General features: G+C 38.9%; 1 protein-coding gene across 1 annotated transcript in view; it reads right to left on the reverse strand.

Moving 5' to 3' along the window:
* Positions 1–1,769: 1,769 nt before the first annotated feature.
* prpf38b (pre-mRNA processing factor 38B) overlaps positions 1,770–12,557 on the reverse strand; it is a 29,419-nt gene continuing 18,631 nt past the window's right edge. The window contains exons 4-6 of the mRNA XM_085982446.1: positions 12,434–12,494; positions 7,836–8,062; positions 1,770–7,737 (exon numbers count right to left, since the gene is read on the reverse strand). Coding sequence (XP_085838572.1) covers positions 6,840–7,737; positions 7,836–8,062; positions 12,434–12,494 — 1,186 coding nt within the window. The 3' untranslated portion in view covers positions 1,770–6,839. The remainder of the gene's footprint in view (positions 7,738–7,835; positions 8,063–12,433; positions 12,495–12,557) is intronic.

Raw genomic sequence — 12,557 nt, forward strand, 5'->3', positions numbered from 1 at the left:
ATTGGTGGCTATGCCTTCTGTTGCCTACGCCCTAAGCTCTGGAATTCCCACCCCTAAGCCTCTATTTCCTCCTTTAAGACACTCCTTAAAACCTACCTCTGGCTAAACTTTGTCATCTGCCCTAATTTCTCCTTATGTGGCTCGATGTCAAATTTTTTTGTCTTATTACTCCTGTGAAGCGCCTTGAGATGTTTAAGGCACTTTATAAATACAAGTTGTCGTTGTACCTTGTTAATTAGAAGAGAAAGCGGCAGAAGATCAGCCATGATCTCATTGAATGGCGAAGCAGGCTCGAAGGGCCTACTCCTGATGTTAAGTAGAAAGACTCGTATTCATGTAGCACCTTTCATGACCTCAGGGCATCCCAAAGCACTTTACAGCCAATGAAGTATAATCTGTTGTAATCATAGAATCTTACAGCGCAGGAGGCCATTCGCCCATCGTGCCTAAGCCAGCTCTTTGAAAGAGCTATCCAATTAGTCCCACTCCCTTGCTCTGTCCCTGTAGCCCAGCAATTTTCTCCCCTTCAACTATTTATCGAATTCCCTTTTGAAAGTTAGTATTGAATCTGCTTCCACCACCCTTTCAGGCAGTGCATTTCAGATCATAACTTATGTATCAAAACAAATTCTCATCTCGCGTCTGGCTCTTTTGCCAATTACCTTAAATCTGCGTCCTTTGGTTACTAATTTTCTGCCACTGGAAACAGTTTCCCCTTATTTACTCTATCAAAATCCTTCATGATTTTGAACACCTGTTAAATCGCCTCTTAACCTTCTCTGCTCCAAGGAGAACAATCTCAGCTTCTCTAGTCTCTCCACATAACCAAAGTCCTTCATCCCTGGTACCATTCTAGTAAATCTCCTCTACACCCTCTCCAAGGCCTTGACTTCCTTCCTAAAGTGTGGCATCTAGAATTGGACACGATACTGCAGCGGAGGCCTAACCAGTGATTTATAAAGGTTTAGCATAACTTCCTTGCTTCTGTACTCTATTTATAAAGCCAAGGATACCGAATGCTTTTTCAACAACTTGTCCTGCCACTGTCAAAGATTTCTGTATGTAAACCCCTGGGTCTCTCTGTTCCTGTACCCCCTTTAAAATTGTACCATTTAGTTTATATTGCTTCTCCTCATTCTTCCTTCCTAGTGTAGGAAATGCAGCAGCCAATTTGTGTACAGCAAGGTCCCACAAACAGCAATGAGATAATGACCAGATAATCTGTTTTAGTGGCGTTGGTGAGATAAATATATTGGCCAGGACAGCAGGAAGAACTAGACACAGTACTTACAGCAGTCTGACTACTATGAGCATGTTTTCTCTGATCTATTTTACTGTTTTGACTATATAGATCAGTATTATTTTGGCTTTAGTTATATATGCATTTTTATGGGTCTTCCAGATCCCAAACAAATACATTACAAGTTTATGACACTCGTCATCTGTATAATCATAGGTGGGGAAACCATTTTATATATATTTTCCCCTTTTGAGAAATTTTAGTGTTCTGCACTCAAGATGCTGTTGAAGATTACCTTTTCAGAAACTACAAAATAGTATCAGGCTGGCTCTTGGACTCATGGTACTACTATAATCAGAACAGCAGCATTCATCTCTTCCATAGCACATCTGGATTTGCAGCCTTAAAATTGATGCGTTGCTCTACCACCTTTTCCAATAACCATGCATCCTCACTCACCAGTCATTTGCATGTTTTATTTTATACCTCATAGTGGGAAGACATATGATAAATTGTATAATGTAGTAAAAACAGTGAACAAGATGTTTATTTATACAGGGAAGAAAGTAATCACAAAGCAACATATTGCTAAACTCTACATTAAGTGTTCTAACAAAAAAGCCCGACAGCTGCCAGGACATCCAGAGAAATATCAGTCTTCCGAACCTAGCCGTTTTTCCAGTTCAGTGAGACATTGAAACAAACGCATACATTAAACTACTCAAATGCAAATAGATTAATTAGTGTAATATTAACCTTATATAAGAATTTTAAGCATAGCATACTCGGGATTGGGACTCAGGGGTGTTGGTGGTGGGGGAAAGTCAAGGAGTTGCCCAGGGGAGAATAGGAGTCAGGAGATTGGGACAGGGTGGGTGGGGGGGAAATAGAGGGAGGGGGCAACAGGGTACTGAGAGTTGGGGAGAGTTGCCTGAGGGAGATTGGGGAATAGGGGCTCGGAGGAGAGAAGACTTGAGAATGTGTCGGGAGATTGGGGTGAAGAGGGGTCTGGGGAATGGTGCCCAGTATTTCCTGCAAAACTGGGAGCAGCAGCAGCAACATGGTGAGTGGGAGTGGCAGAGGGGTGCAGCCAATAAAGGGATGAGTGAAGCATGGGGACCTTACTGTGGGTAAATAATGAAAAAGACTGCTTCCACAAGGTGACGGAGGCTGAGAAATCTCACTGCGCTTGAGGAATTGCACTTATTTTACATTGCAAGCTCCAACTGTCACCGTTCATGTTGGGCTCTGAGAGGAGGGGAGCAGCGCACGGCACAGCCGCATACTGTAGCCCCACTCCCTCGACTTAGTGCAACAATCTCCACAAACAACCCTGGGGCTATTGCCCTGGTCAGGGCCGGTCTCCTCTGTCGGCTTCTCGCTTGGTATCTTTCAATCAGCAGCTGAACAATGGAATGAGGGAGACTGCTGTCCTGATGGCAGGGATTATTTTGCTAAATTAATTGAGTAAAATAATATGCATTTATACAGCACCTTTCACAACCTCAGGACATCCCAAAGCACTTTACACCCAATTAAGTACTTTGAAATGTAGTCGGTCATAGTTGTACTGTAGGAAATGCGGCAACCAATTTGCGCAAGGTCCCACAAATAGCTATGAGATAATGACCAGATAACCAGCATCACAAAAACAGATTAACATAAGAAATAGGAGCAGTAGACTATTTGGCCCTTCGAGCCTGCTCCACCATTCAATAAGATCATGCCTGATCTTCTACCTCATCTCCACTTTCCTGGATAAGTAGTGGCCAAGACACTGGGGAGAACTTTCTCAGTACTGCACTTAAGTGTAAACCTGGAATAACGTGCAGTCTCGAGTGGGATTTGAATCCACAACATTCTGATCTCAGAGGCATTTGCTAATGCTTGCCACGTAAGTGATGCTGCTAAGACGCGCAATGTAATTGCCCAAAAAAAAGCTGCATCAAAACCATTTTCAGAGAGAATTTTTGAAAAACTACATGCAGAATCCTGCAGAAATAGTGGGGTGGAAATTCAAGTGCGTGACAGTAGCCAGGACCTCACGTTAATAAGAGGGGAGCTCCGGTACCGGCTGCATCTACAGAGGCAGCGCGCCAAACAGTGGGGATCAAATTTGGGCCGGCTGCTTTGCAGGTAAGTCCTTGGACGTGGAAAATGCAGGATGGCTACGTGGGAGCCAGCAGCAGTACTGTGAAGACGGGACCCTTATTTGCATATATTTAAATTAATTCAATGCCGTTATTAGGCAGCCTCTAGGAACCCCCAAAAACAATGAGAACCAATAGGACGGTGGGCATACCACCGGCACAGATTTGGTGCAGGACCTCGCACCCAGAAATGGGTGTACATTGTGCCCAAGAAACAGGCAAAGTGCATGCCAATTTCTACCCCACTGTGTCCAAATAATTTCTGCTCAAAGTGGTCCCCACCAAGTGCCAGGATGTCAGATAAAGCCCACCATATAAAATCAGTTTGACATCCCTGTCTCAAGAGGAGGCACACAGCAGCAGCTTGAGGGAACTCTTTCTACCTGTAGAGCAATTACCTGGCCTCTACTCCTGTAAGTAACAATGCTGAGCTATATAATTGCATTATAGCAGCAAAATCATTTCTGAATTTGAAGGAATGGTGGAACTTGTACCACATGAAAAAGATGCTCCTGCAATAAAAAAAAGCTTTAATTTAATTTAAACCTGGAACCATGTGCTGAAATACTAAAGATCCTTACTGGCTTGTGGGGTCTGCTTAAACGTTGAACTTCAAGTATAGCTTAAATAAAATGGACCACCTTAGAGTTATTAAATATCTACAGCAGTTTCTTGCATAGCACTTACGTTCAGACATCAGGGGCCCTAATCTTACATTTAGAGATCAGACATCGGGGAGCCCTAATCTTACATTTAGAGAAAAAAAAATAATCACGTGAGACCAGCTGCATAGCTTAAGGGATTAGAAAATTGTGGGGGTCAGGACATGAATGGCTTCGTTTCCTTTTTCTACATTTACAGAAGCAGCTACATCCCTGCTCTCGAGATTCCCTGGGGAGTTTAAGCAATATACTTGGTTAAGTTAAAAGACAACTATTACATTTAATTTTTTTAAGCTCTACCTGAGGCCTGTTTTGGAGTAGCATTAAATCACTGATTTGACTTTTCTCCAAGGACAGTTACTTGTGGCCAATGCCACTTTCTGCATGCATGGAGCACCCATTAGGGACACTATACACTAAACACTCCAAATAGCCTTTTGAAGTGCCATTAGATTCTTTCTCCTTTTCTGCATTTCACAAATGGTACAGATTATTTGTTCCTTAATGTTAACATTCTGAAAACTGCTTTCTTTTATAAGGTGTACTTCTCATGCTATGAACTACTGGGTTGCTGCAGCCAGTGGAAGAAACACTGAAGGCATGTACACAAACTGGCTGCAGTTTTAAAAAAAAGGCACATCCTATTAATGGATATGTGATTATAAATAATTATACTCACAATGTAATTGTATACTGGATCTGAAGAGAAATGTGAATTAGTGGATGTCTGGGAAGTTAGAGAATGCAAAATAAAATTGAACCCTTAAACACTAACAAGTTAAGCAGTTTACCGAATGGTATAATTTTGATAATGAACTTGTTAAGTAAAATCAATGGCTGACACACAATCCAATCAATAATCCAGTGACTGGCCAAATATGAAAAACTTACACAGCATCTGAAGCAGTTGACTAAAGTAGTTTGTAAAGATTTCAACAGATCAGCTTGCCTGTGCATTCATCCCCTCACTAGGAGAAAATCATTAGCTATTTCTTTACAGACCATGTATAGAATATATATTTCTTCAGCACTGGCACCTGAAATCAAAGTTCCCAATGAGAATTGGCCATCAACACTATTGTTCAGTTCTGCTGTTCTGAAATGACTCAAAATTTACCTGGAATGTCCAATTCTATAACCATACTCTCAAATTGCAATGTTTGGATAATAAATTTTACATATAAAATATACTTTATGCCCTTACATTTTCTGAAATGGCCTCCATAAACTGTACATCACACATCAGAACAAGCAACATTAAGTAGTATTTTTGGATGTTATACATTCATTGGTCATTGCTAATAGCAGTCCCACCTTGAAGTCACCTCACCAATATTCCCCTTTTGCAATCAGGGAAAGCATCTGTATATAACAGGCTAGGGAATTAGTATTATGTGGACCATTTATTATTTTTGGCCTTTGAGGTTTCTCATTCACATAATAGTCCCCAAAACAATTAGGTACCATTATATTTATAGACGTATTGCCACTAAAATCACCTCAGGACAGGAACACGCCAGCAATTCTTTACTATCCTGCCAAATGCCTCTTATGAGCAGGAATAATTTGAAAGCCTGCTCTTTATTTTATTCTGTTGTCACTGATTGATGTTATTACATTGGGTCAACTTAAATTACTATTTTTCAAAATGTAAGCTCCAAAATCATAATTTTGTTTTACAAGACCAAGCAAACTTTTACCAATTTCATAATGTAAATTTTAGGCATACCAGAAGTAGGCAGAACACCACCTTTCTCAGACCCAAATGAATCCTAGGGGCCAAGAACAAATTACTTCAACCATTAAAACCCTATTTTTCCACAGCATAATGCCAAAAACCACTAAAATGTATCAATGTATTCCTCCTGTAACCAAAATGTACACTGGCTTTATAAAAATGTATTTTAAACTTGAAAATGCCATTTTTAATCCATTAAAACCTAAAAAAAATTAACATCAGGTCATCTTACGAAGCTCAACATGTTCTGAACCTTTTTTAAACAAAATGAACGAGTCATTATTAGTCAAGCTACAAGACAAAAATGCAAGACTTAAAAGTATGCCTTGCAAGGGATTTACTGCATAAGCAAAACACCTTAATGTTAAGTAGCTGATTGTATCTTCCTAATCTACACACTAAAATCTAGTATATTACCAATACTGCTTCTGGATTTCTTTTTAAAATTTAGCTACTTCGACATAAATATTTGCAGGAATGCCATGGAAATACCAATTTTGGTATTTGCCAATGTACTGTAATTTCCCCCAAATAAAGATGGCATCATCCACCTTTTTCCTCAAAGATTTGCATGGTCTCATATTAAATAAATAGAAAATAAAAACCAGTACAATGCTGTTGAACTTACGGATATCTACTACAGGGCATGTATATGTCAGACATAAATGCTATCAGTGTATTAAAACAACAGTTTTAAGTACTGGCAGTTTATTGCCCATCATACAAAATGAACCAACATGGCAGTTGTGCCAATGATTAAAACTCTCAACATATGTACATAGTATACTTGCAAAAACATTATTTCAAACAAAAACAAATCTTGTATCAACTACATTGTACAGAATAAAGTTGGTCTTGAATTACAATGGTAAGTTGAACAGCTGGTTACCAAAGGCACTTCCTACAAACAGGAAATATCATCTGCAGGCTACAGGAATTTGAAGACGTGTTTATCCTAGCCATAGCATAATTAATTTTTTTTTAAAAAAAGAAAATGTTCAAAAGCAAAACAATTTATTCACTGTACAATTAGAGATTTAAGTAATTTTTCAGTCATCGTCAGTGGTATTGCCTTGCAACCACCCTTCTGCATTGCTTTTGTTCTCTCGTTCTGTACTGAGACTTCTGTGGCTTGGTTTGCTTGAATGGTCCTTACCATCATCGTGACTTTGTTTGTGAGATCGTTCTTTGCTTCGACTGCGCTTGCGAACTTTCTCTTTGCTATGACTACGCTGTTTCTTTATCCGTTCACCGTCATTCTCGTCAGTCCTTTCTCTGCTAATGCTTCTTTTGTTTGATTTCTCTTTATGTTCATTTCGGTGTTTAGATTTCTCTTTGCTTTTGCTTCTACTACGTTTGCTGACACGACCTCTGCCAGGACTACTGCTTCTATGTCTTTTCTCTCTGCTCCTGCTTCTACTATGCTTTCTATCTTTTTTTGAATCCTTTTTATCATCTTTATGTCTCTTTTCATCTTTTTCTCTTCTTTCTTCCTTACGTTTTCTGTCTTCTGTCTTCGATCGGCTTCTTTTATCCCGGTCTCTAGATCTCTCTGGTTCTTTTTCAACATTTCTTTCCTTGTCTCTATCACTTACCCGTTCTTTGTCTTTCTCATAATCTTTGTCTCTTCTTCTGCTTCTTTCATTTTCCTTCTCCCTCTCTTTATCTCTATCTTTTTTATCACTCCTTTTATCTCTGCTTCGACTTCTGTGTCGGTCTCTGCTTCTGCTTCGCCTGCGGTCTATGCCTCTGTCTGTGCTTCTAGATTTATGTCTATCCTTCTCGCTTCGCTCTCTGTCTTTAACCTGCTCGCGTTCCCTTTTCTGCCGTTCTCTTTCTCTTTCTAATTCCTTGTCAAAACCAAAAGATCCATGGCCTTCTCTATGACGACTTCTGCTTCTGGATCGCCTAGGAGATTTGCGTGGACTAAGGGATCTTCTTGGTGACCTGAAAGACAAGTCAATAAATTGCTATAAAATTGTAAATGCTTTACAAATAGCATTTTAAATATATGTTGTGACATTTAATTAATCCAAATACATTACCTCGAGTGTCTACGTTCTGAAAGACGCTCTGTTTCTTCCATACTATCCTTCCCATCTTTTTTGGCAATTTTCCTTGGTCGAGTTTTGAGATATTGGTCCAAATTCTTTTGAACAGGAACTGGGATTCTTGGAAATAAAGTAGAGAACCATTCCAGTTTAGTAAGGAAAGAACGAATCATCTCTCCTATTGTCATGACACACCCTCCTCCAGCCTTTACATCTAGTTCCTGAAAAACACAATAAAAACATACCATTGGTAAAACTGATCTTTTACCCTTCACACATTTGTGTTAGCATGTGAAATAATCGAGGAACCCCAGCTTTTTGTTTTAAAAAAATACTACCTTTGATGTAACCTAATCATTTTCACATGCAGTTCTACCTGCAAAACTTTCAAGCCTATCCCAAAATTAATGTTGAGGCCTGTAATAAAATGGTTAAAAAATTAGACTGTTCCTATTAAAACTTTTGTAATACCACTAACAGCTTATGCAAATGTTTTGCATGTATCTGTAAAATAATAGGTACCATTTCTCCTAGGACTGAGATAATCCAACCCCCTCAATAGTTGATCTAAAGCTGCATTTAATTGTCCTGTTTGAAAAAACCTCCCACAGCCAAATCTCTTCAAATCCTAGTACACTTTTAAAGCACAAAATTACTTGGTATACCAGCAACGCAAATTGACCAACACACTTATATAGCTACAAAGGTTGTAGCTAAATTTGAAAACTGTCGGCAAGCCGTGCAATTTTCTTCTTGTATGTTGTGAGTCTCACACTATTTAACATTAAGACAACTTTTTGAAGCAATAGCAAACCAACTGCCATGAAGCAGTGAGGTATTATCAATTAACATTCAATATAATATATTTTGAAACTGCATAGTCCACAATGACCATTGTCTTTGGAAAAGGGTCATTACCGCATGATTGCTTCCTTGCCATGCCCTCTCACAGCTCAGGACATGTTAGTCAGCTATTGTCAGTTTCCAACCTACAGTGCAAGCACACAGGAAAATCAGATTTTATTAGGCTAGAAAAACAAAAAAGACAGTCTAAACATAAAATAAGCGCTTGCACTCACACACATTAATCAATAGTGTTGCTCAGCTACATTTCCAAATTCACCTGCTGCCCAATGAAGATCTAAAGAAGAAAACAGGGCAATTAGCTTAAATGCCAGCAGTCTCAGAGCTTTATTAAACTCAGGCTCAAATCTAAAGTTTTGATGGAGACAGATGTAATCACAGGCAGAATGGCAGCTTCGTGTTCTAACGGTGTACTTAAGTACGCTACTTAAAGCGTGTCCAGTACTACCAACTCACTGTGTACAGATGAACTGGAGAAAAAAAATCAAATCAGAATTTAAAAAAATGATCCTATGAAAATTGTTATTTTTAATGCATTACAAATATCTTTGTTGCAATGAATAGGTATGGTTGAAAAGGTCTGTGGCAGGGATGGGAAAATTACATAAACAACATTAAAGTGGAAGTCGATCAAAGACACTAAATTATATAGAGGTCAACTGAACTCAATATCCTTATCAGCGCGTTTATCTAGATATACATGGAAACATTTAGATTACAAAAATGGGCAGTACTCAGCACTTCTTCACTACTAGAAACTGATCAACAGTCTCTTCGGTACCATCTCTTTCTGCCCTTTCCCAAAAAAAATGTCCTGAATTTTTAAGAATACAACCGTATAAATTAACTGGTTACATCAGCAGCACGGGTTTAATGTGCAACTATGTAAACTAGCTTCCTAATATAGTTATAAATAAAATTACTACAAAAGGAATCAAATCCAGACTTTAAAATCATAGCTTTAAGTAGAAGCAAAGAACAGCTGCTGCTCGCAAGTGGTTTTGAACACATGAAGTAGGAAACGTTTTAGTTCAGATCTTAATCCATTTTCCACATGTTAAATATAGAAACTTGAGACAAGTAAAATCAAAGAAAGCCCAACTTTTTTTCCAGAATGCTCATGGAAAAAGAGAGATTGCACCAGAACAAGATAGCATGTTCCATTTTTGTTCCTGTACATAGCAGCATTTGCATACCATTTTGTTTCTCTTACATAGTTTTTAATTGTTCGGAATGGGAAATGATTTGAATAAATCATTGCTGCTTATGTGCCACCATTCACCTCTGATAATCACTCTCCAAAATTCTAAAAAATGCCAACAACAATCTCATACTTTTTCCAGGACTTGAAACAAAATTGAGAAATCATTCTTTGAAAAATGTATTTATGAGCATTATAATATGCCAACATATCTCATGCATATGAAAACATGCTTACCACTATTTGGTGGCATATTGGGTAATCTGCACTCAATTTTTTGTAGCCTATCAAGTTAACACAATGAGCATACATAAAATATAAAGGGCAGTACAAATCTCTGTGTGCACTTTAAATTTAACGTACAGTGCAAATAATCTGAATTCACCGCGTTTAGGCTTTTTCTGGCAAAAAGTAAAACTTAGAATGATGAAGCACTCAGTCTCCAGACCAGACTTTGAATCTGGTCTATGATCAGTACTTTCTAAATATCGTAAGCCAAAACAAATATGATTGAATAGTTATGAACAAATTGCGAGAAATCCAGAAGTTAATAATCCAGTAGTTGCTAATGACAGTGGCTCTGCATGGGGTCAACCACTGGTGGAGTTTGCAGAGATGAGTTACACTCATTGCTCTTCAACTTTATCAATAATCTGAATCAGTGCATCGGGGGAACTATCCACAAATTTGCAGGTGACACAAAGATGCATGTGGTGTTACGGGCCTTTGATGAAAATAAGAGAAGGATCTTGATACAATAGCAAATGCGCCTGGCAGATGTCTTTTAATGTTGACAAGTGCAGCATGCATTCCTATCTGTGTAGAAGGCAGTGACCAGACTGCATCCAGAGTACTGTGTCTAGTTTCGGACCCCTCATATGGTGCGGTATCAAGTCCCTAGAAAAAGTTCAGGAAGGCTCCTTAACTAATAAACTGAGAGCCATTAAACTAGCTATGACAGGCCCAGGGAGCTGGTGCCTTTTACATTAGCAAAGTGTAAATTTCAAGGAGATACGATCAATGTCTTTAAAATAATGAAGGGATTAGATTCTGCCCACGTGGATGAACTACTTGAACTAGATGGGTTAGAGGACATGGGGATATAAAGTTACAAAAACAGTGATCTTTAAAGAAAATAACTTTCACTAGGTTAAAGAAAGAACTTGCATTTATATTATGTCTTTCACAACCTCAGGAAGTCTTAAAATGCATTACATCTAATGGGGTACTTTTTGAAGTGTAGTCACCGTTGCACATTGTGCACATTAAAGGCCCACTAACATCAATGAGATACATGACCAGATAATCTGTTCTGGTGATGTTGGTTGTGGGATGAACATGGCCCAGGACACTGGGGAGAACGCCTCTGCTCTTCTTCATATAGCGCCATAGGATCTTTTACATCCACTCGAGAAGGAAGACAGGAGCTCAGTTTTACGTCTCATTCTAAAGCCGGCACCTCCAACTGTGCAGCACTCCCTTAGTACTACACTGAAGTGTCAGCCTAGATTGTGTGTTCATGGTTCTGGAATGAGACTTGAACCCCACGACCTTTTGACTAAGTGGCGAGAGTGCTACCACCAAGTCAAGGTTAGTTACGAGGAAGTACAGTTGTCAACCCGTGGATAAGTTGCTGGCCTGTGCAGCGAGTGCAGATTTGCAGTAAGCATTCAATAGGGAGCTGGCCGAATTCCCAAGAGTGGTAAACATCTCTATATACAAATTGTAGCTGGGTTACCAGTCACCATGATTGCCTGGAGCTAGCGTGATCACCTTCATTTTTGAAGGAATTTCCCAGTTCCTCCCCATGTCTGAGTGGTTGCTGAAGTGCAAAGAGCCAAGGGTGACAATGTGTGCAAGTTACACCATGCCAGGACAGGTTCAATGGACTTAGTGGTCTTTTCCTGTCCCTTTTTGTATGTTAAGTATCAGTGAAAGGTACACATCTGGGAGGGACGAGGGGAGGAAACTATACCCACATGGTTTTAGTATATATATTTTGTAACTAATTACACTATTAACTACATAACAGCACCCAAGATCTCCTTCACTTGTTAAACAGATTATTGGAAAGTTCTGCATTTAAGTGGGGCAGAAAGAGAAAACCTACAATTCTTATTCCTGTAAAAATTTAAACTGGATTGGGGCAGGATGGCCTCTAACAGACATTAGCTGACATTCAGCCTTACATTACCTCGAATTCAAGTTTGCAAAATCCAGGATAGAAGATGAGTGAGTTTAGGGATCCACTCACATTTGATGCTAAATGGGACTAGTCAATTCATCAAAAGTCACAGCACCCAATATGATGTGAACAAAATACAATTACTCTGTGCATAATTATCATGGCAATAAGAAAATCAATTTAAAATATTGTTCCTCACACAAATACTTACACCTACAATATGTTGTGATTCTATAAAAGAAAAACTTGGCTTTCTAAAATTAATTTGAACACCAATTCCTATGATAATTCTTCCTCCACCATGCCCAAAGACAATGAAAAGCACAATCCTTGCCAACATACCTCTTCATCATCTAAAAAAGGTTCATACCAATCCCATAAGTCAGCTGGGGGCTGTGTGTACCTTCAAAATAAAATTACAAATATTCAAGATGTTATAAATATACAGCAGATATACAGCATAAAT

This window comes from Somniosus microcephalus, chromosome 3 (genome assembly GCF_052327205.1).
Source record: "Somniosus microcephalus isolate GS21.2 chromosome 3, FLI_Smic_1.0, whole genome shotgun sequence".
NCBI classification, from domain to species: Eukaryota; Metazoa; Chordata; class Chondrichthyes; order Squaliformes; family Somniosidae; genus Somniosus; species Somniosus microcephalus.